We start from the raw sequence: 24,591 nt of genomic DNA, 5'->3' as shown, positions 1-24,591 counted from the left end.
CTTAAGCTTCAACGCTGGGCGCGTTGCCGCTTTCCCCAGGCCATCAAGATTCGATACCCCCCCATTACCTGGGAATACACATTGACTATCCGCCAATATGGCTCCGAACAAGATTATTATCGACACCGATCCTGGTAGAATATTTCCCATCCCCGCTGACCCCGAATCCCTTGCTCACTCAGGAACTAGGTGTCGACGACATTATGGCTATGCTTCTTGCTCTGGCTGCAGACCCTTCCGAGCTCGAAGTTCTTATGCTCTCTGTCACATACGGAAACGTTCCACTACAGAGGTAAGGACGGCCACGCAGACACAATGCTTTATTCAGCTCAGCCCTAACAATGTGCCAGCTGCTTGCGCAATGTCGTTGCTCTCTTCCACGTCCTGGAAAAGGAGATTGCCTGGAGGAAGGCTACAGGTAGGCCCGAGGGCTACGAAGCCATGAAGGCCAATAAGCCCATCGTTGCCGTCGGTCCGGAGCATCCTCTTGAGGATGAGGAGCTGATGGCCGACTTCTTCCGTGAGTCTATTACATGTCTACCCGCCCCAAACTAACCAAACTCCCGACTGATCAAGACGACAGATGGTGCCGATGGCTTGCACAATGTCCACGACGCCCATCCTCACTTGAGTCCTGCTGAGACGTGGAAGCATCTTTTCGACAGCAACAGTGACGCGTCTGTGGATCACACCAACTTCTCCCCTTACTTTACCCCTTCAAAGTCCCCCTCTCACAAGGAGATCCTCCGTATCCTCAGGGAGAACCCCGCCGACACCGTCACCATCCTCGCCGTTGGGCCCCTCACCAACGTCGCCCTGGCTGCCGCCGATGACCCTGAGACCTTCCTCAAGGTCAAGGAGCTGGTAGTCATGGGCGGTGCCGTCCACTGCGAGGGCAACTGCACCCCCGTGGCCGAGTTCAACTGCTACGCTGATGCCGTCGCAGCCGCCAGAGTCTACGCTCTGACCTCGCCCAACCCCGCGTCGACCATGCCCCCGATCCCTGACAAGATGTCGACGTTGGGCGCCTACCCGGCCAAGCTCAGCCGGCAGCTCAAGCTCACCCTCGCGCCCCTCGACATCACCACCCCGCACGTCATTGGCAAGGAATACTTCACCCAAAACATCAAGCCCTTTGTCGACGCCGGGAGCCCCCTCGCCCTGTGGACATCACACTTCATCCAGGGCGCTTTTAACAAGATCGACACCATGGAGGAGGACGGCCCTGAGCCCGAGCTCTCCCTCCACGATCCCCTGACCGTCTGGTACGCCATGACGAGCAACGACCCGGCGTGGAAAGTCCCGTCCAAGCCCGAGGACATCCGTGTCGAGACATCTGGCCAGTGGACCCGCGGCATGCACGTCATCGACCGCCGCAACAGGAAGAAGCCTGCTGAGGCTGCCGCCGCCGTCTCCGAGAATATCCATGAGGACCCAGCCATTCTCACCCTTGATGACGTGCCCGGAGACGACCATGCCTGGCTCAGCGTCCTGAAGGGCAACAGGATCAACCGCCTCATCGCCTCGCCCGGGGAGGAAGTTTTCAAGGATGTGTGGATGAAGAAGGTCTTCGCTTGAGCAAAAATCGAGCAGACACTTGGACAGAAGACGGGTCAGCAGAAATAACCGACCATCGTTGGATGTAGTAATTGGCAGGTCCATACCGTCGTAGACTAGCCAGAAATCACATTGTTCTAAAATGCTCCTGAATGCTCCAAACGCCTCTTCACCATCCCAGTATTTGACCACGAGGTAATACCATTTTCCTCGTTTTTCTCCGTCTCGTCACGCAATTTCTCGCAGGCCCGATGCCCGTCGCCCGCCCTATATGTGCTTGACACCTCCTATGGCCGAGCCCTTGACCTCTGTCCAATTTATGCTGTCATCGAGCTTCTCGTCGACGAGGCCAACCGAGCACACATTGTCTCCGCGCACAAGGTAGAGGCCTAGGGGAATCTCTGTCGATGCTTCCGGGTCATCGGGTTCTCGGATGATTCGTTCGGACGCGTTGCTCAGCACCTGGGGGGAGAGAGACCCATCACCATTAGCCCTTCGCTCTGGTTGGGAGATTGCAGGGTGCTGCTTGGACGGGGGACTCGCGTACCAGGTTAGTCGAGTTGTCTGCCGCCGAGAGCGTCCCGACGAGTATCCTCGAGTCGGCCGTCACGATCAGGACCTTCTCTGGGGGGGGAGCGTTAGCTTCGGAGCTTGCGCTGAAGAGAGATTGGGTGGGAGCTCACTGTTGAGGTACCCTCCTAGCGACGCCATCTTCGCGAATATGGCCCCTGATGCGTCGTATGTAGAAGAAAGAACGGCAATATATAATTCCCTGCCGTTTCTATGTGGTCTAGGTGCTGAATTGGACGTGTGGGAGGTGGAAGTTGTTTGGTGAAGATGGAGATTTTGGGAGATGGTCAAAAGCTCAAGTGGGGTTCTCACCACCTCGCTCTACCAGAGAAAAACTCGAGGAACGGAAGTTCACATTGGGGAGCGCTCAGGTACCATATCGGGACTGGTTTCAATTTTAATCTTTACTTGGCTATAACAGTCCCTCCAGCACTTCTACGGGTGTTCCGTTGGTCTCTAAAATCGACTCTATCTAGGTACCTACGTCAGAGCGTGTCGTAGCTGGCTGTCGACGTTTGAACAAAATTCCCACCCGTTATATCTATTGGCTAAAGAGGAACATATGGGTGCCATCGTAATAAGAATCGGTAGATCGATTCAAGAAGAGAAGTGAACCGGTACCCCCAAGCATTTAGCAAGCAATGAATCGGACAGTTCCTTATTGCCATCCTTAGAGCAATTGTGGGTGTACCAAGGCCTGGGTGTAGGGTAGCCCTCCAACTTAAATCATCACGTCGCCGCACCCGCACGAGCAAACATCAAGGTATTGTTCGTACCAGGATTCAATAATACAAGGTAAACAAGAACACTGGGTTCAATCGTGTTGCCACTACAGAGATACCAAGCGATAATTACGATCGTGAAGCCATGTCAGCTAACATGGTGTGGCAACGCACACCCGTCAGACTTCATGTACAAAATCTTATTCAACTCAAAACACCATGGCGCAATTGAAGTCTCTTCTTCACCTCACCAGACAAGCCGGCGAAAGCAATGAAAAAACGGGTTCGCGTCACCTGGAGGCAGTGTAATACCAGGGACACTGTGGGCGGGATCATGTGCAAGCACAGAGGAAACCGCCCGAAGACCAAAAATAAGAATAATCACGATTGGTCTCCTTAGAGACCTTTCAGAGATTAAACTGAAAAGAACAGATACTACACTTGATCTAAGCCAAAAGGCAAAGAGAGCTAAGGAGAAAAAGAGAAAAGGGAAGCGAAGCTTCTGGCCGCGAGCGAAGAATTATATACCTGTGCAAAGGCGGTGTGGGCGATGGTAGGATCAGTAAGTGGCAGAATCAGATTTTTTTCGTGACCAACCAGGAGCTCAGAATCCGGAGTGCGGATGCTGCTGCCTGCCAGGCTCCACATGCGGGTCCTCTGCCTGAGGGCACGGACACCTTGACGGTCTAGCCTGCCTGCCTCAAGAGTGAAAAGTCGGTGGAGGAAACTGATCTGGTGGATGGGAGTGGTGAATCATTGGTAGTTGGACTAAGGAAGGTGGACTGGTGGTGAAGAGTCGCGACTGGAAGTCACCGAACCTCGTATTACTGTGTAAAGAGCAACATGTCACGCCCGCCCTCGGTGACTTCGCCTGGCGACGACTTCAAGTGATTTCGTGGAAGTTAACAACTTGAAGGCTCTTGGTGCTTGGAGCACTACACCCGTGCGAGTACTCCGTATCAATTTCCTGACCCTTCGCGAGGTCATCTCTCTCCCCAGTATCCGTATTAATCCCAACTTGAAAACAAAGACTTGGGCATATGGGTGTGTTCTTTCTCCAGTGCCCTGATACCCACGCAACCCATTGCGCCATCCCCCAGACCCTATGTACAGTGGTTGGATGATAACCTGAAAATCTGCAAAATCCCCAACTCCTGTTACCAGTAGTACATGTCGTTATTGGGAAAGCCTGGTCGTTACTCCGCGAGTTCGCCCTCCTCGTCCTCAGAGAGCTTGGCTCGCTTCTCCGCTCTATCGTCCTGGGTGTCCAATTCTGATTCCTTCCTCTTAGTTGGCGACCGCGGTGCGTAACTATTGTCGCCTTGTGAACCTCCTTCAGCTCCTCGGTCTCTCATTTCAGAATCCCTGTAGGCTCCCCCATTGATTCGGCCGTTGGGACTGCGACTAGCGCCCCTGTCAACCTCCATGGGTGTTGCAGCGTTGGATGACAGTGTGTCTGGCTGGCTGTGAAGCGTATCGGCTCGCCTTCGGGATATCTCGAGATCGAAAGCTGGCGACGGTAGCGATGGATTTTGCTTCCGAAGAGGATTCTCGGTATAAAATTGCCGAATAACCTCGATAGACTTGGCACAACGATCTTCGTTCCCCTTCAAGAACTTCCACCAAGGCTCCCCGTTGATGTCGTCAATCTGTTGGTCTGTATGGACACTGGCAAAGAAGATAGCGCTGATGGCGATATCTCTGGCGTCGACCAGAAGCGGCAGGGGTGTCAGGCATGCATCGTTGCAGAAGGCCCAAGCAGACTGCCTCAGGTGCTTGTTGTGGACAATACCCAACTGCCCAAGGAGCTCAAAGAGGTGTCGATAAGGGTTGTCGATCATGAGATCAAATGTCAGCAGCTCGAGCATGTCCTCCTCGTAGGTCAGGATGCTATCCCTCCATCTCCAGTATTCCTTGCTCTGCTCATCAATGATGAGCTTGGCGTTCTTCTGGGCGACTTTAGCCACAGCGATGATGATGTCTTTAGTTTTTCTGCAGTTCTCTTCGACTTTGTTGGCGAGGAAAAGGGCAGTCGCAGCAATATTCTGGAGGTCATCATGTCAGATTTACCGCATATCAACAGGCATATCCCGCCGCCATCTCAAGACTCACGTAATGGTGTATTCCATGCTTCTCTTGTACCATGCTCCGGCGCATAAAGAATCTGTGGAAGAACACGCCCGCTACCCAGAGCGTAATCTGAGGCAGGTCAAGCATGACGCCTGCCTGATAGATGAAGTTGACGCCCTTCGCCCTGCGTAGCCTCTCCTCCGCGGGGGACACACCATCTAAAACTGTCGGTGTGCTATTTATCTCTTCCGAGGTGAAGAACCACTGGTTCAGGTATGCCGGCGGCGTCTGCGCACCCGAGTGTGCTGGCGACTGCTGCTGGCCCGATCGGCCTTGCGGTCGCGGGGGGGATGTTCGCGCGCTATGCTGGGGCGGCGTGGGGACCGCGGGAGGGACATCCCGTCCATGTCGTCGTGTTGGCGATCGCGAAGCCCTTTCCTGCCGGGATCCAGCGGGTACGGGAGGCTGATAACCTTCACGAGGGGGTCTATACCGGTCGATGCTTGCCATGGTCGTCAGACGTGTGCCTTGCGAGCGATCAGGAGAAATGAGCGACGATGGTGATTCATTGGGGAGAATCTGCCCGCTTGGCCAAGCGCGAGAGGCTGAGGTTGAGGTTGTGCGAGGTGACGTCGGTGGTAACAGAGAGGTGCTCGGGATATCTAATCCAAAAATGTTAGGGTCACCTGACTACACCCCTCAATGCGGCCTCCTACCTACCCTGAAGGCCTGCAACAATGGTATTACTACGCGCTATTATTACATGGCACTGAAGCATGTGAAGCAATAAAATGGAAGGTTACGAGGGGGTAACATAGAATAAGATATTACCTAACTATGGGGGCCACTTTGGACTGGAGTCATCGAAAACCAGATAATGGGATATGCGTACGTAGTAAGCGAAGGCTTTGCGTCTCGAATTGGCGTAGACCAGGGTATCTCTGAATCGCCTACTTTTGTCTATCCACGCCAGATAATCCATTATTTAAAAAGGCTCTCCATCGTTCCGTCCCCATAGCTTGACTGTCCTGTCGTGCCCTCCACTGACAATCCACCTGCCATCTTTGCTGTAATCTACACTGGCCACGGGCCCTGTATGTCCACTGAGAGTCTGGACCAAGGTCCAGTCGTCTGCCGAGAACACTTTGACGTTCCTGTCAAAGCCACTGGAAACGAAGAAGGTACCCGATTTCTTGGGGAGCTGGGCACCCTTCTCATCCGTTCCGGGTGGGATACCGTCGACAGGGTCGTCCAGTCCTTTGTACCATCGCACGTCGGAAACGGCGCTTGTGTGAGCACCGATCCCACCTGTGCGCTGGACCTTGCGAACATCCCAGCACTTGATCCAGCCATCTGCCGAGCCAGACAGGACCCGGTGGCCATCTGAGCTCCAGTCCAGTGCATGGATCGGCTTGATGTGGCCATCAAGATGCCCGTCTAGAATCATGACAGTCCTCCCAGAGCGCAGGTCCCATATCCGGCCGATACTGTCCAACCCCGCGCTTGCTATTAATGAGCCGTCCGTGTTGAAGCTGATGGCGTACACGCCTCTGGAGTGGCCCTCCTGAAGGAGGATTTCCGATGTTGTTTCCGTATCCCACAGCCGCCATGATGTGTCGTCGGATGCCGAGGCTAGATATTTCCCAGACGGGTGGAACTCGACACGGCAAACTCGCTGAGAATGGCCTTGTAGACTTGCCACCGGGGTGTCTTGGTTCAAAGACCACAGATGGACAAGCCCCTCTGCACCGCCGGAGGCAAAATTCACAGAGTCTGGTGAGACGCCGCTCTCGGGTAGCGTCGCGCCCGGATACCAGGACAAGCCGCTGATCTTGTTGGTGTGTCCTCGGAAGCTCATCTTGGTTGTCATGTTGGGGATCTCCACCAGCTTGATCTGGCCACCCCAGTTGCCAACCGCGACTAGCTCCCCATTCGGCGATATCCGCGTCATGCTGATGTGCCTCTCGCCAACTGTCTGACTGCCCTGAAGCTCAAATGCTTGCAGGCTCTCCTTGACCTCCTTCCTGAACTTGACGTGGGTCCTTAGAGGTATAGATGACTCGGCCTTTTGGAACTCGATTCGGCGCTTTGCTCTCGCTAGGGAGAATTTGGCGATGTTTGCTCGCGCTTTCAGCAGCTCGGGGCCTCCTCGGGAATAGAATTCTTCTTCTTGTTCCTCCTCCGGTTCCTCTGTCGCATCCTCCATCTCGACGTCGCCGCCCCCTAGGCCGGCCATCTCCGCCTGGATGGTCAATAGCTCTCGTAGGCGATCTCGACGCTCGGCGGGCCCTTCCCCAAACAGAGTGACGGGCTCACCCATCTCCCTCAGCTTTGCGCGCACCCGGCCATCGTCTGTGGGTACAGCTATCGTCGCAGCTAGGCGCTTGCGGTTGAACTGGTTGAGGATTGCTGAGGCCTTTTCTGAGCCGACACCTGACATCTCGTAGTCGTGATCATCGGGGAGGTCCTCGAGGGCCACGCCCGTGGGCGTCTCGGCCTCCTCGACATACGCCTGTCGCGACGGGTGCATCATCTTGGCGAGCTCTTGAGATCTTTCGGGAGGGGGGTGACGCGGGAGGATCGCGGGTTAGGGTCCTGTACAAGTGGCGCCGTACTGCCTAGTAAATGCGCCGTGAGTTCAAGGGTAGGGGAACGACGCAGGTTTGGTTACGGGAGGGTGGTTGTTGACTTTGGCTGGGTTGGCTGGTGCAGTGAATTTTCGTTGCAGTACGAGCAAGTAAGGGTAGCTGCCGGAGTGCAACTAACAATATATATGAAATTATCAATGTTCTTCTTCAACAACCTGGGGCGTTAGCTCAGCTGGGAGAGCGTCAGACTGAAGTCAAACTTCAATCTTAAACCATCGGTTTATCTGAAGGTCCTGTGTTCGATCCACAGTCGCCCCATGTTTTTTTGCCTTTTTTTTGCCTGTTATCTCTGGCGCGGGCCCTTGTTCTTCGATTGCGGGGGCGGGGTGAAGAGGGACAATACATATTGCAACTACTAGTAGTAGAGGAGATTGCGTAGGAACTTAGGAAGTCTTGATCGGACTCGTGGAAGAACCAAAAAATCTCTGGGATATTCGGGAGACCTACAATAACTGGATGATAATAGATTTCTAATCTGTGAGTAGGGATCAGTCCAAGTTACCTACTACCCGCGGGTATGCCTACTAGTACTGAGTGATATACATGAGTTAAGTAGTAATATAATTAACTCGCTGTCTGACGGAGCCTTTTGTCCGTTGCGTCGTTAGGGAAAGTCCATCAGCTGGATGGAGGATCAGGGTCCTTCGGTGCTGCGTGAGACACGGATGACATGCAGGTACGTACGTACTCGAAGCAACGTAATGGCGGTGGCGGTGGACTTCTACTGATGTCATACGTCGGCGAACACGTCGCTGTGGGAAACTCGTCGATATTACTTGGTAAGGTACTGTTGAATAACACGTATTGCAGAGAGGTGGGTTATTCTAAGCATCTGACAACACCTCCCAGTATCTAGTCGTGTCAGAGGTGTGCGAATCGCTGCCAAGCCCTGGATTGTCGAGTGCCCTGGGCGGCGCCACTCCCACTGGAGGAGTACAACTGCCACAAGGTTACACCGTGACTAAATGGCAGGCTGACAGGAGCCCAGGCCCCAGCTGAGGCTCAGAGCCAGGGCGGTTTGGGCAGGCGCTGGTGATGCACATGTTGCAGTAATTTTGCGGCCAACATTTTTTTTTTTTAGTTGCCCAATCGCAGAGCCAGGGTTTCTGGGTTTTTTTTAAGCTCGGCTAGTATAGGACCTACACCCACCCCCAGATCCCTCACCACCTTCTTTGTTCTTTCTTCTCTCCATCTTCACCTGGAGAACAAAGATCTAGACCATCCTCTCCCGACGACAGCTACTGCCAATGCATATACAAAGGCCCTTTACCACTCGAACGTCCTTTTTCCGCTACCAGATGCGTCTTACCGGCCGCCACTACAACATCCAACGCCACTACGAGTCCCTGCCTCGCGCGGATCCCGAGCGACGCCGCGGCGCACCTTGAAGAGGCACGCCAGCCGTATTGCCTACATACCCAGCAGTTGCAGTCTCATATGAGACTGTGAAATATTTCCGGAATTAAACCGAGCTTCGCTTGTCCCAGCGATCATAATAGAGACTACGATCATGATAGCACCCGTCCCCGCCGCGCTCAACACTGTGCGTGGCTTTCAGCCAACTCCTGTGGCCTCGGGTGACGAGGACTCAGACTATGGAGGCTCTCATACCCCCAGCCAGAAGTCGCGGCGTGGCCGGCTCCCTATCAACGATGTAGTGTCCGCCAACCGCAGCCCCACCGCGCGTGGAGCTCCCTCGCCCAGCATCTCGGGCATCGCCAAGCTGAGGATGCAGATGGAGCCCTTGAGCCTTTCAGAGAGTGCCTCGCGCTCGACATCCATGTCGCGGACCGGGAGCCGGGATGGAGCGCAGAGCGAGGCCGGGAGCGAGAGCTCCGGGAACAGTTCCACGAGCTACGAGGTCCAGTTGGAACACGACTTTGTCAGCGAGAGCATCCGCGGGCGGAATGGCTTCCCCGAGTCCACGGAGGCGGGCTTCAACCCGAACCGGAAGATGACGACGGACGACTTCGAGACCCTGCGGTGTCTCGGAAAGGGCACATATGGGACCGTGCTGCTGGTCAAGCAGCGTGCCACGGGCAGGCTGTACGCGCAGAAGCAGTTCAAGAAGGCCTCTCTTGTTCTCAAGAAGAAGCTCATTGAGCAGACCAAGACGGAGCGACAGATCCTCGAGTCGGTCAACCGGCACCCCTTCGTGGTCAAGCTATACTACGCCTTCCAAGACCATGAGAAGCTGTACCTAATTCTCGAGTACGGCCAGGGCGGAGAGCTGTTCACGCACCTGAACACAGAGAAGATTTTCTCGGAGCCGGTCGCGGCCTTCTACATGGCTGAGATGCTGCTGGCCATTTCTCACCTCCACAATGACCTGGGGGTTGTGTACCGGGATCTGAAGCCGGAGAACTGCCTTCTGGATGCCGAGGGCCACCTGCTCCTGACAGACTTTGGGCTGTCCAAGGTGTCGGCAGAACCGACGGACGAGTGCAACTCGATCCTGGGAACTGTCGAGTATATGGCACCTGAGGTGATTCTTGGCAGAAAGTACGGCAAGGCTGTGGACTGGTGGTCTTTTGGAGCTCTAGGATACGATCTGATGACGGGCAACCCCCCCTTTCGGGGCCAGAACCATGCCAAGATTCAGGACAACATTGTCAGGCAGAAGCTGGCGCTGCCGTACTTCCTCAGCCCGGACGCTAAGGACCTTCTCACTCGTCTCCTTCGAAAAGAACCGACCAAGAGGCTGGGCTCGGTGATGCCCAAGGACCTGCAGACGATCAGGAACCACCGATTCTTCCGCAAGATTGACTGGAAGAAGCTCGAGGCGCGGGAGCTGGAGCCGCCGATCCAGCCCATGATCACGGACCCCGAGCTGGCAGAGAACTTTGCGCCCGAGTTCACGGAGCTGTCGCTGAGCCCTGTGGTGGCGCACAGGGAACCTAGCCTGATGAACGGTGCTAAGGATGACCTCTTTGGCGGGTTCAGCTTCGTGGCGCCGTCGAGCCTGCTGGACGAGAGCCGGTTCCCGCTCGTGGCTTGACCCTGGAGGCGCGACAAGTTTACGGTACTGGGCTGTATTTGGGGTTTTTTTTCTTCTTCTTCACGGACAGAGCGAGGGGAATGACACGAGGTTAGAGAGTGCTGTACGGGTGCAAGTAGACATAATGGTATTCGTATAGTTTCTACGAAGTATGATGGCTTGGAAAAGAGCCAGGATGAACCATTGGGAGTCAGTCACAACACGGGGTTTCGGCAAGACTAGACAAATACGGATAGATGATCGGATACGAGACAATGCACGGAGGCTGGCGAAAGTGATAACTGAGACAAGGTCAGGTTGCGTGGGGGCTTCATGGTGGTTCGTGATTCCATGCGAGAAGGGCATCAAGGTTCAGGACACCCAACGAGAGCTGTCGCACAAAGATGTCTCTTGTGTGGTTGTTGGCGCGCCCCATTCACCCAGAATGCCCCGTGAACAGGTGAGGTGCTGACGCGGCCACGATACGCAACGGGCTGATGTACTTAGTGTCGAAGCTTCTATGTATCAATATGTATGTGGTTGATTTAGCCCCCACCTTCTCGATTGTCGGCGTCATTCTCTTGGAATTATAATTACAATGGCAGTACGGAATATGCACGTCTTCAAGTCCAGTGATTGAGAAAAACATCTTCTGGACGTGAATGGGTCTGGGGGGATGATATATCGGGTGATGAACAAGGCCGTTGCTTACACGGTCGTCTCTTCCATAGAGGTTGCGCCGTGCCGGGCAGTCAATCACGCCGTCGGGTTTTACATGTGCACACTACTACAATACCTAGTACCATGTAATAGTACCTATAGTAGACGGTGTCACTGTGGGATTTGGTGAGCAGCATTGGGTAGCATCAGCTCCGTGACAAATTCCTTACATGTCGTTGCTGTAAGGGACGGGCGGCCGCCCTGCATCCGTCTGGCCATGGATACTACTCCATACATGGTATCAAGAATCACAGACCTCGGTGAGACTTTCAATGGAACTGCCACCGTCATGCAGACATTCGCTCAGAGACACGGCCAGTAACCGGCACTCGAGAGGCGCAGTGCCGACTTGGCTGTGCTCCATTTCAGCAGCTCAGCCCCCCATGAGCTTGTTTTGACAGCTTGCCAACCCTCCATCGTGTGCTTTGGGGGAGCTGGGGCCTCCTGCGATGTCTTCCATGTCTTCCAGGGTCCGTTCGTGATGTGACTTCATCCTTTGCCTAAGCTTCTTAATCAGAGCCCCCCCGGATTGTAATCCCCACCCTCCGTAGCCCCCCCCACGTACTTCCCTACACGATGGAATACTGTTGCTACGTGATAGTATGATAGCAGTACTGTTGCCCATCAGGCCCCCATCGGGACTGATTCTGACTGACGCCTTGCAGCCGCGACGAAACACGTTCCCCCCCACCTGGCATCCATGTACATAGTAGTCACCTGCATCCCCGTTACCAGGATTCACCGCAATATTGTGAGCAGCCTCGGATGCATTCACTCGCCCGGCCGTGACATGCCCAACCACTCGGGCACATTGTTGTCCCCTGGCGACTGGGGATTGGAGCTGCGCTAGGAGCTGCGTATACGACCCCTACAGAAATTAGGTTGGCGTGAACCAAGCCAAACGATCGATCTCCTTTAAAGCTGCTTCCCTCTTCCAGCCCAAGCTTGCTCCTAGGCCGTTGGCTTTTGCTTCTCAGTGATTCATATACCAGCACGAAATAATTACGGCCTGAATAGCCCAGTTGGAGGCTCCCATAGTAGACATGAGATCTATCCCAGGCGCAGCAGCCATTGGCCTTACTGCCAGTCTCTGTAAGAAACTGTTTCTCAAAACCAAGTACCCAAAACCTGGACTGTTGCTGACATGCACATACTTCACTCACAGATGCCACTACAACGGCCGCCCAGGCTACTTTCCGCACGGGCGAGTCTGACGACATTCGTTTCCAATGGGGTGTCCCTGAGCAATCTGCCAGCTCCGGGTCCGGAAACGTCTACCTCCAGCTCGATGCCCCCGACAGCTACTCGTGGGTCGGCCTGGGCATTGGCTCCAGCATGAGCGGCGCCGACATCTTCCTCTTGTACCAGGACGGCGACGGCAATGTGACCCTGAGCACCCGGCAGGCCAAGGGCCACAAGATGCCCGAGTGGTCTGAAGTGTCCGGCGTCGACCTCATCGAGGGCTCCGGTGTCACCAACGGCAGGATGGTGGCCAACGTTCGTTGCGCCGACTGCGGGAGCCTCGACTTGAAGGGCGACAACGACTGGATTGCGGCCTGGAAGGCCGGTGAGCCCATCGACTCGAGCAACCCCCGCGCGCCCATCGAGTACCACGACTCGCGTGTCATGTTCAGCGTCGACTTTTCCCAAGCAGGCATCTCCTCCGACGCCAACCCCTTTGTGAAATCCGAGGACAGTGGTGACTCGGAGGACTCTGGCAACTCGGAAGACTCTGGCGACTCTGGCGATTCTGGAAACTCTGGTGATGAGGGCGGTAGCGCTGTCACCGAGGAGGAGGGAGATAAGACCGACACCCTTGTTCTCGCCCACGGAGTCATCATGGCGATTGTCTTTGTCGTCCTGTACCCCCTAGGCGCGATGGTGATGCCCCTGCTGGGAAAGTGGTTCATCCACTCAGCCTCCCAGTTGGTCGCTTTCCTGCTCATGTGGGCGGGCTTTGGCTGCGGCTACGTGTATGCCCACAGGGATGGCATCGTGAGTACCGCCAACTCTTGAGTATTATCCAAATGTAGGCCCATCCGGGCGCGCTGACCATGTTTGTTCCAGTTCTTCCATCAAGCCCACACCGGGCTTGGAACGGTTGTCGTGGCCCTGCTAGGTCTGCAGCCCATCTTCGGGTACATGCACCACCGTCACTACGCCAAGTACCAGGGACGTGGAATCATCAGCCACATCCACATCTGGTACGGGCGCATCCTCGTCGTCATAGGCATCATCAACGGCGGGGTTGGGCTCAAGCTGGTGGGCAACACGAGCGGGGCCTTTGTCATTGCCTATTCCGTCGTGGCCGGCGTCGTCGCCGTGGCCTACCTGGGCTCGGTTGTGTTTGGGCAAGTGAAGCGCAGGCGCGTCAGGACCAAGGAGCAGCCATCTTCCCCGGCTGACAACAGCCCGGTTCCTCAGCAGGCCTCAGGCTGATGTTGGGGCCAGTGGTTCATCCGTGACGTATACAGGAAGTTGGTCTTTGCTTTGGAGGCCAATACCGAGTGAGGATGAGGATGAGATTTCGTGAGCGGATGAATACTTGGCTTGTTCAGTCTTTTCATGTTAGATACTTCGTACCGACCAGGAGATACCATTCACAGCAGCGACATCTTTCAACTAATACGAGTCTTGATGATCTCAAATCTGCACAGGGGTGTCCTAGCCCTGCTTGGCCGATGTTGTTTTGGTTAATTTACTGGTAGGGATATGAAAATGAACCATGCACAATTGGTAGCATGAAAGATCGAGATCGAGATGTCGAAGAACCTATGGCGATCGTGGGTGAAGCAAAGCAACTACGGAGTACGGATACTATGAACTGCCACCTGTGCTGGGTCACGTGCACAGCTCAGATTCCAGCGGGGGGACAGAAGCTGCAATGTGGAACCTGAGGCAGCAACTCGCCCGCGAATCTTAGCCGGCCGACCATCTCCGGCCTTGAACCTCACGATTTTCACCAAAACCCTCAGCACCACCCCCATCTCCCCGGGTTCCCCAATTGAGCATCACCTCGCCGCCCAACATGCTCATCCAGCTGTCTCGAGCTGCGGTAAGCCGCCCCTTCCGACCCAATTGCTATCGCCTCTGCTCCTTTCCCGCGTCGCCCCTTTCTCCCGTCGCTGCGCCCGCTCGTCGTCGCTCGGTTAACTGACGCCCTTTATTAGCGCGCTCGCTCCGCCGTCGCCGCCGTCACTCGACGAAATGCTGCCGTCCAGGTGAGGGGTTTCATCGCCCCTACCGTCTCCCGGAGAGGTAAGCTGAGCTCTTTTGACCCCTCAATTCGATGGTCCGCCGATGGATTGGATGCCGGATGAGTGTCGACGACCCGTGGTTCCCCGACCGATGCCGTTTTCATACAACAAAACCGAACCACCCCATAATGCCCTCGACATTGGGGCCTGCCTACGCCAGCAACTGCGACATGACCGACAAAGAAGAAAGGCCTCGCCGTCGACAACACTCAATCCCGACCGATCCCGCCATCCCCCCTCCCGCCCTGTTTTCACCGTTGCGGCCGTTGCCGCCTCCTGGATATGACGCCACCATGCTAACGTGTCTCTCCCCCGTCTCGCAGCCGACTTCGTCCAGGAGCTCTACCTCAAGGAGCTCAAGGTCTACAAGGCCCCCGCTATCAAGGAGTCCGACGCCGAGGGCCAGGTCCAGACCTTCTCCGCCCCCAAGGCCCCCCAGTCCCCCGAGGAGACCGACCTCGCCGGCAGCCTCAAGGAGTACGAGAACATGGCCGTCGACATCGAGGGCCAGGATGCCTCCGCCACTGCCAACCCCGCTCAGCTCCCCGACTGGCTCGAGACCGAGGAGAACGAGGCCGCCGCCCACTAAAGCAAGCATCAGCATCCCGTTTTGATGTTTTTGGTTGTGTGTCTTTGGCGGTAATAGAATAAAGAGAAAGATGGAACATCCCTTTTGTCAAGCACTGCGAGCTGGAAAGACGGAGGAATGGTGTGGCAATAGTTCCGGATGCTCGTTGGCGTCAACCCTGGCAGGCGGTGCCTAGCCACGAGCGGAGAAGAAGGTGGCGGGTTGGGATTCGTAGGGAATCCCTGTGTATACTTTTCCTCCCAACAGCCTGCTGCTGTGTAGTCCAATTCAATGCGAATTCGAATACCAATGAAGAAGATGGAGAGCGTACCCCGCTCGTCAAAGTGATGCATGATGACGGCTCAAAAGACAGAGAGAGAGCTTTTATGTCCAGTAGCCCGAGTCATGTCGGATTCCATGCTGTTCGTGATTGCTCACGACCACAACAACCACCGTTACCGTACCAAACTGTATATCACGACTTGAGGTCAACATATATTCCATCTTCTCGGGACTTCATATGAGCATGAATCATGGTTCCAAGTGTGATAGAGGAATAGCTAACACAGTAGATAGCCCCACGTATGATATATACACGCTAAGCATCGCTCTACTGCTTATGCAGACGACTCTTGAGTCTAACTTAGGCGTCCCGAGACGCACAACAACGTACCTTAGTAGTGTACAACAGGGCAAGGCCTAAGTGCTATGACTTGGGCGTAACATGGCATATGACGGTGCAACGTGAAAAGCCATGTAAAGTTTATACCGTCCAGCCTTCGATACTTGCTTGGTACTTTTAACGGGCGACTAGTTCCTCGGCTATGACAATCTTTTTCATGTCTTGAAGACTTGGCAAAACGGGACGGCAAACAACACCCCACAGATGACTTTCAACGCCCGCAGGACAAACACGCTTGGCAAGGGAACATCATATTATGTATTTGCTTCTGAGCCGCCGGGGCTTGACACTAAGCCCAACAGACAGGACAGGGACAAGCCTGGCCACAAGGTCCCCAAGTTTACCCAGTCCACCGTCCCTCGCAACCCAAAAAACGCCGGGTAGAAACCAGTCCGGTCCCTCCTATGTACATACACATGCAAGACCTGTTCAAACCTCCATGCAGCACCATCATTTGTTTGCGTCCCCTCCTTTCATCCCCAAAGTCGTGGAATACGGCAGAGGGGCCCCGAGGGGTAGTAGTAAAGTAATAAAGCAAACCGTATGCCATCGAGACGACAGTAACTTTTTCTTCTTCTTTTTCTTCTCGTCCCCTGTGAGGATACGCAAGGCAACCCGTGGTAATTCAACGCCGCGGAACTTTACAGAAAAGTTGTATGTTGGTGGGAACAGGGGAAAAAGTCATTATGCCATTACACGTCGAAGTGGGTTCCTCCAACCATCTGCTCGTCGTGGGCGCTGGACTTCATGATCCCGCTCATCCTATTAGCCTTCCTCGGATCAATGTCGTCCAGATTATCCCAGTCATCGTCGTCGTCACTCGCTCGCGCATCATCCATCTCCTCGTCATCCATCCTCGGCCGGTCGCCCATGTGGTCATCCAGAGCACTCTCGTCAACAAAGGTGAAGCCCTGGAAGTTTGCCTGCACAGACGGCGACAGCGGGGTACTGGCCGCGTAGCCTCTGGCCAGTGCTGCGGCGCGTTCGTTGAGCGAGCCGTTCTGGTCCAATGCGGTGGTGAACTCGGGGTCAAAGTACGACACATCCGTCTCCGACTTCAATTTGGGCTTGAACGGCGGCGTGATGAGCTTCTTGGAGAGGAGCGTCCAGTCAATGTCGGCAAAGAATGGATGCCGCTTGAGCTCTTCGGCATCGTCTGTCGCGCCCAGGCGGTGTTTCGGGTTCCGGTTCAGCAACCCCTTGACGAAATTCCGACCCTCCTGGGAGAGGGTATCCCGAGGGAACCGCACCTTGCCAAATGCAATGTTCTTGTACATCTGCTGTGTGTCCTCTGCGTAAAAAGGGCTCCAACCGCAGCACATCTCGAACACTAGGACACCCAGCGACCAAAAGTCGACCATCTTTGTGTATCCTGACTCATCTAACAGGACCTCGGGGGCCAGGTACTCTGTTGTGCCACAGAATGTGTTGGTGGTATCGTTGTTGGTGAGGTTGGCCTTGGACAGGCCAAAGTCGCACAGGGCAATGTGGCCGTTGGCATCCAGGAGGATATTCTCGGGTTTCAGATCACGGTACACAATGTCGCTGTTGTGCAGATGCTGGATGGCCAGTATCAACTCCGCAATGTAGAACTTGGCCCGCTTCTCGTTGAACCGACCCTCCTTCTGCAGGTGCCAAAACAGCTCGCCACCAGACATGTAGTCCGTGACCAGGTACAGTTCGGACGGCGTCTGGAACGAGAATTTCAGGCCAACGATGAAGGGCGAGTCCGCCATGGCTGTCCGTACTAGAATGTTCCGCTCGCCCACCGTGTGTGCCACCTCTTTCTTCTGCACAATGACCTTCTTCTGCAGGACCTTCATGGCATATATGCGCCTCGTGTCCCGCTTCCGGACCTGGTACACCTGGCCAAACGTGCCCTTGCCGATGAGCTTCAGGATTTCAAAGTCGCTCGGTCCGAAATGCTTCTTCTCGGATCGTTGGTAAATGGCCTCCACATATATCTCTCCCGTCGGCGCATTCTCAGCCATTGTGTCGGCATGACCTTGCAGGGTAAACCATCCCTTGACGGGCTCGTCAGTTTCCCTCGCCACCTCAAAATCGACGTGGCCCAGGAACTCCTCGCCCGTCGCCGTGTGATTATATACTGAGATATCGACCAGCATGTCCGACTCGACCACATCGCTGAACAAGAGGGTTAGGCCGCACAACTTTGAGACAGAGATCGAAAACAAATGGGTCGGCTTACAATACTGCCTCGGCATCCCATTTCGGATTCACGGACGACGTCCGTGCCGAACGAGTCCGAATGCTGCTGTGGTCGGTGACGCTAGTATTGCTACTCTGTCGGCTGCGCATGGGAATTGACATGGGCGGGCGACCGGAGTCGCTGCCCTGCCGCTGGATGGGAATGCCGCCAGCAGCGACGGGGGCCACACTGAGGTTGTCATCCTCCTCGATTGACCTTGCGCCCCCCGAGATGAGCTCGCTTCGCTGGAAGACGACGACGACATATGGGTCTCGGCTTTTCCTCAACCCTCGCCCCTCAGGTATCTTGATGGTCAATTTGCCTTTCGGTGCGGGGGCTTGGACGCCGGTCGACGAGGAGGAGGCGCGCGGGGTTTGAGTCCCGCTCCTCTCGGCGCCATCGTTACTGGCGCTGCTGACGGAGCTTTTGATTTCTGCTTGCGATGGGTGGGCAGCAGAGAGTGCTCTTGTGGGAGTCGACGAACCGCTCTTGAAGATGACACCACGAGTTAGTTCCTTGAGTCCACCAAGCGTGTACCACCTGCGAGATGTTTGGGAGATGTTTTGGTTTTGATCTGCAGCAGAGTCGGGCGGGAGCCTTGATGTTGAGGACTGGGAGGAGCTTTGGGCGCTCGGCTGGGAAGCGAGCAGCGTCCCTTGAGATGACTTCTCAGGAGCCTCCCGGGCAGTCTTTGTGTACGACGACGAGGGGCGGGGCATGGCAATTGAGGCTCCTGAGGCGGCAGCACCCGTAAAAGGGCGAAGGGCCCAGTCTGGGCTCTGGCGCTCGTCCACTGGAGTGCCGCCGGAGGAGGAAGGGAGTGAGGTGGGCGGTGTTGGGTACGGATGGGAAGCGCTCTGTCTTTTCTGCGGGCTGCAGTTTGACTGGCGACCTGGAGGAGCCGCCCTGCGTGCAGTGGTAGAGGTAGCAGCAGCAGGGTCGGCAGGGCCTCCAGAGGCCGAGCCGCTACGAGACGGTATGCTGTTGGCGGGGAGCTGCGAATGCCGATCGGCAGACGAGACAGACCGCCTGCGCAGGTCGTCTCGCGGGGGCGTGGCGGCGCCGGGCGGCGGTTGCAGGGCAGAGCAGGCAGAGGCAGAGGGCATTTCGGACATTTCGGTAGGAGGAAGAGGATCTGGACGAACCTGCCCAAAATAACTCATGATTCCAGGTAGACGTTTGTCCTGGAGGTCGGGCTGGGGGGTGGCTACGCCAGATCTCGGTGTTTCGTAGCCAATGTGATCCCCGCCATCCTCCTCGGTGGTAGCGGTCCTAAGGAATTGTTGGTCAACACCGGGCATGATCAAGGGAACGAGTAGACAGCGAGGATGATCAAAAAGACTCTTGTGCGGCATGGGCAGCCAGGGGAGCGGCGCGGGGAAGAATGGTGAAAGAGTGGGAACACTAGCTCATGACGGCTGCCAAGGATGGTGGTTATTGGGAGGGGGGTTTCAAGGGCGAGTCTTCGGAGAGTCGCGATAGCTCTGCTGCGGAGAGGGGCCCCCCGACGGCGAGAAAATCACGGAAGCTCCGGTGTGTCAGGGCAGCAGGGCAGCAGGTGCAAGCTGCATGAGCCGGAATGACAAAGCAGGGTGACTGATGGACGTCTGATGGGGGAGTGTTCCGAGAGCGGATGCGGGAGTGGTGATGGACCGATGGTGGTGGACATTGATGAGGGTCCAGCCTCAGTCAGGCCCACGACGACCATCAGATGGCGGCGGCGGCGACGATAGAAGACAGGGAAGGTGGATGGATCATGGATTTTTTGATCCAGGGCCGCCACCTTACGGGCCACCAGGCCACCAGTGACCAGTCCACCAGTCCACCACCGACCGCGGCCATGCCGCCATGTGGGAGAGTGGAGCCTCAGCTCGAGGCCACAAGAGGAAGTCCTGAAATCCGAATCACCGCTGCACCACTGTTGTGTGTTTATGTGCGAGGCACTGTGAGCCAGTGAGGCATGGCCCGGTCGGAGGCGAAGCTCGGCGGCACAAGGCGAATGAGGCAAAGAGGCGAGGCAGCCGATACGACGGGCCCTTGAGCCGAAGCAGCAGCAGCAGGGCTGGGCAAAAGACGGCTCCAATCTCCATAGGGTCTCCGTGGCGGCATGGCCCAATCACACCGGCGGCGAGTTGGCGAGTCAGGTTATGAGCTGGGATATGGGGACCAGAAGCGCGTCCTCTGTTTTACCCCCTCGTCCGATTGATTCGATGCCCGGAAGACCGGTGACCGATTGATGGCATGATTGACGACGCGGCAGAAGTCAGGCTGACTGAGGCTGACATGTGCCATTCGCCGCACGAGTTGCATTTCATGGCATGTAATGGGCTAATGGCATGGGGAAGACCAGGCATGTCAGAGCCGGTCAGCTCACTAGCCCTGGTCGTCCCCAGAGTCGGCATCGCCAGCGGGTGACGGCAGCTGATTGATGATCTTAGCCCGTGCGTGCCATGGCCGGAGTGCGCGGTTGCCGGAAGGCGCAACAACAGCAAGTCGTCTCAGCGACTCTCAGCGACTCTCAGCGACTCTCAGCGACTTCCCCGCGCTCGGTAATAATATTGGTAGCCGAGTGTGTTGGGCGTTGCGGTCGGAGCGGGCTAGCCAGATCAAGATGCTGACTCGTTCGAGAACCGCATCCTTTTCCGATCGAACGGGCAACTCGCACTGCTCGCAGGCGTTGCCACCCGTGCCGTGCCATGGCCCATCAGCCATCAACCATCAGCTAGCATCATCATGATGATCGCTGATGCCTGCCCTCGGGAACCGGCCATGCGTGTCTCGGGTGCCATGTAGCTAGGGTTCGGCATGGCAGCATTGAAGGTCGCCGCCGCCTGAGAGTCTGAGTCTCCGAGGCGCCAGGACGCCACATACCAGCTCTCCAACCCCCAACTTTGGCTGGGGCGCCCCTTCCATTCCAGCGCCGTTCCAGCGCCATGCCATAGCGAAGTGATGATGAAACAAGAGCACAGGAGACCAGGAGAGCAAGGGGAAGCAAAAAGAAAAAGAAAAAGAAAAAGAAACACAACACGAAAAAGAAAACGCAGGCGATCAACTCTAGGAAAACAGAGCAAACATACTTTGACATCATGGCTTGTGTAGCTCTTCGGAGTAGGTCGAATCCCCCGGAATTTGAATGGGAGTGCTCCGTGCCCGACATAATAACGAATAGCTGACAGAGTAGTGTAGTGGACGGTTGGACAAACCAGATCCGTCGCAGGGCGCCCGGAAGGAGTCGGCCAGGCGTGTGTCAGTTAGGTCCAGGTGAGACCAGACGACGAAGCGTTGGAAGTTCACGTTGGCGAGGCGCCAGCGGGGGAGGGGAGGGGTCGTTTATAGTCGTTGTGGTCGCGTGCAGGACCAGGCAGTCTCGTTCGTTCGTGGGATGGGAGGGACGAGTCCTCGGGGACAATAATATCTCTCTGACGAAGAGGGAAAGAAGACGAGTTGAAGGGAAGCGGAAGAAAGAAAGCAGTCAGTGGTTGGGGCTCGGACGGCGGCGATGAGGGGGAACAGCTTCCAGTGACTGACGGTGTTTGGTGAAGGCGTCAAAGTATTTTGGGGCCCTGATGCAGCGGTGGCGCCGCTGGCGCTGGACGGCCCAAGATCGAGGTTGACTGCATTGACTGCATCACTGGGCCACTGCAGGTCGCCCGATGCACCCCCCAGGCGGCTGCCAGGCCGCCCGCCCCCAGTAGTATTCAGTAGCAGCAGTACTGCCATCGTACTGGTACAGCTGCGCCCGCCTCAGGTACGCCCCAGCGTGGCGCTGCACCCACTGTAAGGCAGTAACACGCGTAGCACTGGTAGTACTAGACTGATCAGGATCCATGATGGGCCTCAAACAACCTTGAAGCCAAGCTCCCGTCACCAGAGTCACAAGAACATGACCATTGTCAAATGTCAAACTGAAATGTTCGGGGATCCCGTACGCAGCTTTGCATCCACGCAACTCGTCGGAGCAAATTCCACGATTTATGTCCCGGATCGAGGGCCTCCCGACAATCTTAAGTCCTTCTCCAACTGGCCCAGCTCGACCGTGTCTGTCGTCGTATCCCTGCCTACCTTGCCTACCAACCTACCTTACTTCCAAGATCGGTCCTGTGTGGCGTCTGTGCGCAAATCGTGTCATGGCCGATGACTTTGCCTGGCGCCCCGATGATTGTACGTAAACCGCCAAGCGCATCTCCTATCCATGAGCCGTCCAACCTTATTTACCGGCCTCCCTTGCCTAATACGTTACAAGTGGGAGCTAAGCCATCGTGAGTACGTACGCATACATTTCTTCTGGCCAACGGTGGGCGATGGCTTGCAACGTCTGCTGGGGCATTGCGGGGGGCTCTGACGACTTGGGATGAGCCATTCACATGCACGCGAGCGTCCCATGTCGAGATGAGATATCGTAGAGCGAGCGGAGCTGGTCACAGTGCATCTACTCCTGTGTTTCGGGTTCCAGATGGCATCTAATAATGCTAATGTACCATGTAGTATTAGCAGAGGACCCTTGCGACCAGCTGTAAAAAGAGTCCACAAGTGGGGGTTCTTGTTTTGCGGGGTTGGGTAACGTTTGTGAATGTGAATGTCTTTCGTAGTACTCCGTACCTGGACATCACTGAACATTTAGACCTCTTCACCATCCTGCGAATTGCATAACTCTGCGCGGAATCGGCCCCGGAGGCAAATGCTCTTTTTCTTCTGGAGGGGGGGGGGGAGAAGAATGGAAGAGATTGGAATAGCGGGAAAAGCCACGTCTTTCCACGTCCTTCCCGTGGTTACTTCCATCGCACGCTATTTCCCATGCTATCGGAAGCAATCATGTCACGATGACATGCTCTCACAGGGCAGCTTGGCCGCCCAACTCGGTGCCTCCGCGCCCACAAGGTGTGACGGCGCGTGGATGGCACAACTGTTGCAAGTTGGTGCGCAGCGCAAGCTTTCGTCCATCGGTGCCTCTTCAATTTTTAAATCTCGGTGTCCCCGAGCGCATCCAGCAACCCTCATCCTCGGCCTGCCTACTTGGCCATGGTCCTTGTGGTGACTGGTCTTTGTGTGGTCCATCGCAAACGAGGGCTGTCTATGGCCCCGTCCCATAAACGAGGCTTGATTCATACGATTCAAGACAAACTTCGCTTCTTTTTTCCTTTCTAATCCCATTGTGATGAACAGTGCCTATTGGGCTGCTACAACGTACATGGGTAGGAAGGAGGCTTGCATATGGTGACATGGCTCCATGACTCTGAGGCGTACAAACATGATCTGCGAATGTCATGGTGTTGATATGAAAAATGGCAATCCATCTTGAGTTTTGAGTGACAGTAGTCACACCCGCCAAAACACCATGGCTGTACAGGCGAATATACACCAAAGAATCGTATGCGCCACCAAGGCTACTTGGGCAGGCCAACTATATGTAGCTACGACAACGCACAAGCCAAAATGCGTGGCTTGTGCAACATGGCCAACATGAGCTATCATCTATGCCGGATATTGCTAACCGCAACGGCCTTGGAGTATAATTTACCATCATTGTTGTGCTCTTACTGACTCATGCTCTTACCTCGCGCTCGCTTCTTGGGCTGGGATTTATATACACTCGTTTGTTTGTCAGGTAGGGAGGGATATTACGTCCGCGCAAGATGAAAAAAATCTTATTCTCGTCATTGGTAGCGTAATTCGTACTTAACTAATATTCTCACCATCTTAATGATGGATGATGAGATGTGCACTGGGCAGTTGATTCTCTTCTTCTCTCCCTTACTCGCAACACGCCGTAGAAGACCTGTTCCAGATGCATGAGGAACGTCAGGGCCAGCGTATGAACGTTCTCAACTCAAGTTGACAGCTTAGCCGCCCTGGTTGCCCGACTTTGCCTGGTAACCATGACTTAGACCTGTTTGGGGGTTCGTTATTGACCGGCTTGCTCGCGCTTCTTTTTTGCGGCTGCAATATCAGTGAGCCACTTCTTCTCCATCTCAGGCGTCACGCCCCGAGGGAGGGTGGGAATCCGATCCGTGTCGCGCGGTAGCAGCGGATCACGGTATTTCTCTGGTAGACCGACATTAGTGGCGGTGATCAAGGCAGGCAATGGAAAGACGGCTCCCACTCATGTCAAAGCTCTGGTCAGCAAGTCTCGCCCTTATGACTTCGGTATCCTCCTTGAACCGCTTAGCATTGGACCCGAGCCTCTTGTCCGGGTCGCCTGGGGTCCAGCTAGTAGGGGCGGCGGACATGGTGGTTGAAGTTGTCGGGTTAGACAGATGTGTGGTGAGCGATGTAGACAGAAGAGAGCGAAATAAGTTGATGTCCCTTGTGAGACTTCTGTATATAGTGCAGCTGTAGCAGTGAGAGAGGTTGGATGTTTGCAGGCGGCTTCCAGGTACAGATTCTTAGGAGATGGCAGATGGAGCCAGTGCCATCAAACACAGGAGCTCAACAGGCCAGCTGCCTCCCGTCTACACTGGTGGGGCAGATGCTGGGTAGGAACTTGTATGGTACCCCGTGAACTAACGTATTGCAGCCAAAACTTAAAGTCATGGTCAAGTATTGACCCTGCCGACCTGCGGGACCGGACAGACCCAAATTGTCCACCTTGGAACGTTCTTACTATCCGCATA

At 55.4% G+C, this 24,591-nt stretch overlaps 9 protein-coding genes and 1 non-coding gene across 10 annotated transcripts; 5 read left to right on the top strand and 5 right to left on the bottom strand.

The window, feature by feature from the left end:
* Window positions 1–97: 97 nt before the first annotated feature.
* Window positions 98–1,578, top strand: ACO1O0_001127 (Inosine/uridine-preferring nucleoside hydrolase domain-containing protein; the record flags this gene model as incomplete). The annotated part of the gene is made up of 4 exons (XM_083190618.1): window positions 98–134; window positions 190–292; window positions 351–520; window positions 584–1,578. 4 exons carry the CDS (start codon window positions 98–100, stop codon window positions 1,576–1,578), a joined length of 1,305 nt encoding a protein of 434 aa, XP_083054477.1.
* Window positions 1,579–1,824: 246 nt separating this feature from the next.
* On the bottom strand, window positions 1,825–2,268 carry ACO1O0_001126 (U6 snRNA-associated Sm-like protein LSm8; the record flags this gene model as incomplete). The annotated part of the gene is made up of 3 exons (XM_083190617.1): window positions 1,825–2,019; window positions 2,105–2,181; window positions 2,241–2,268. 3 exons carry the CDS (start codon window positions 2,266–2,268, stop codon window positions 1,825–1,827), a joined length of 300 nt encoding a protein of 99 aa, XP_083054476.1.
* Window positions 2,269–4,045: 1,777 nt separating this feature from the next.
* Window positions 4,046–5,429, bottom strand: ACO1O0_001125 (cyclin-like protein; the record flags this gene model as incomplete). Its single annotated transcript, XM_083190616.1, has 2 exons — window positions 4,046–4,894; window positions 4,962–5,429. 2 exons carry the CDS (start codon window positions 5,427–5,429, stop codon window positions 4,046–4,048), a joined length of 1,317 nt encoding a protein of 438 aa, XP_083054475.1.
* Window positions 5,430–5,904: 475 nt separating this feature from the next.
* Window positions 5,905–7,452, bottom strand: ACO1O0_001124 (WD40-repeat-containing domain protein; the record flags this gene model as incomplete). Its single annotated transcript, XM_083190615.1, has 1 exon — window positions 5,905–7,452. One exon carries the CDS (start codon window positions 7,450–7,452, stop codon window positions 5,905–5,907), a length of 1,548 nt encoding a protein of 515 aa, XP_083054474.1.
* A 272-nt stretch (window positions 7,453–7,724) lies between these two features.
* ACO1O0_001123 lies at window positions 7,725–7,825 on the top strand. The gene has a single exon. It is a non-coding gene; the product is annotated as a tRNA-Phe (tRNA).
* Window positions 7,826–9,077: 1,252 nt separating this feature from the next.
* Window positions 9,078–10,565, top strand: ACO1O0_001122 (kinase-like domain-containing protein; the record flags this gene model as incomplete). Its single annotated transcript, XM_083190614.1, has 1 exon — window positions 9,078–10,565. The coding sequence occupies one exon, from the start codon at window positions 9,078–9,080 to the stop codon at window positions 10,563–10,565; it is 1,488 nt and encodes a 495-aa protein (XP_083054473.1).
* Window positions 10,566–12,307: 1,742 nt separating this feature from the next.
* ACO1O0_001121 (cytochrome and DOMON domain-containing protein) lies at window positions 12,308–13,703 on the top strand (the record flags this gene model as incomplete). Its single annotated transcript, XM_083190613.1, has 3 exons — window positions 12,308–12,356; window positions 12,430–13,259; window positions 13,332–13,703. The coding sequence occupies 3 exons, from the start codon at window positions 12,308–12,310 to the stop codon at window positions 13,701–13,703; spliced, it is 1,251 nt and encodes a 416-aa protein (XP_083054472.1).
* Window positions 13,704–14,292: 589 nt separating this feature from the next.
* ATP14 (F1F0 ATP synthase subunit h) lies at window positions 14,293–15,110 on the top strand (the record flags this gene model as incomplete). Its single annotated transcript, XM_083190612.1, has 3 exons — window positions 14,293–14,319; window positions 14,435–14,522; window positions 14,845–15,110. The coding sequence occupies 3 exons, from the start codon at window positions 14,293–14,295 to the stop codon at window positions 15,108–15,110; spliced, it is 381 nt and encodes a 126-aa protein (XP_083054471.1).
* Window positions 15,111–16,463: 1,353 nt separating this feature from the next.
* Window positions 16,464–19,281, bottom strand: SCH9 (kinase-like domain-containing protein; the record flags this gene model as incomplete). Its single annotated transcript, XM_083190611.1, has 2 exons — window positions 16,464–17,916; window positions 17,981–19,281. 2 exons carry the CDS (start codon window positions 19,279–19,281, stop codon window positions 16,464–16,466), a joined length of 2,754 nt encoding a protein of 917 aa, XP_083054470.1.
* Window positions 19,282–23,882: 4,601 nt separating this feature from the next.
* ACO1O0_001118 (uncharacterized protein) lies at window positions 23,883–24,207 on the bottom strand (the record flags this gene model as incomplete). Its single annotated transcript, XM_083190610.1, has 2 exons — window positions 23,883–24,022; window positions 24,081–24,207. The coding sequence occupies 2 exons, from the start codon at window positions 24,205–24,207 to the stop codon at window positions 23,883–23,885; spliced, it is 267 nt and encodes an 88-aa protein (XP_083054469.1).
* Window positions 24,208–24,591: the final 384 nt, after the last annotated feature.

The sequence above is a fragment of the Amphichorda felina genome (genome assembly GCF_050947745.1).
Source record: "Amphichorda felina strain 45539 chromosome Unknown scaffold_1, whole genome shotgun sequence".
NCBI classification, from domain to species: Eukaryota; Fungi; Ascomycota; class Sordariomycetes; order Hypocreales; family Bionectriaceae; genus Amphichorda; species Amphichorda felina.
This window is presented reverse-complemented; position numbering and strand designations above follow the sequence as displayed.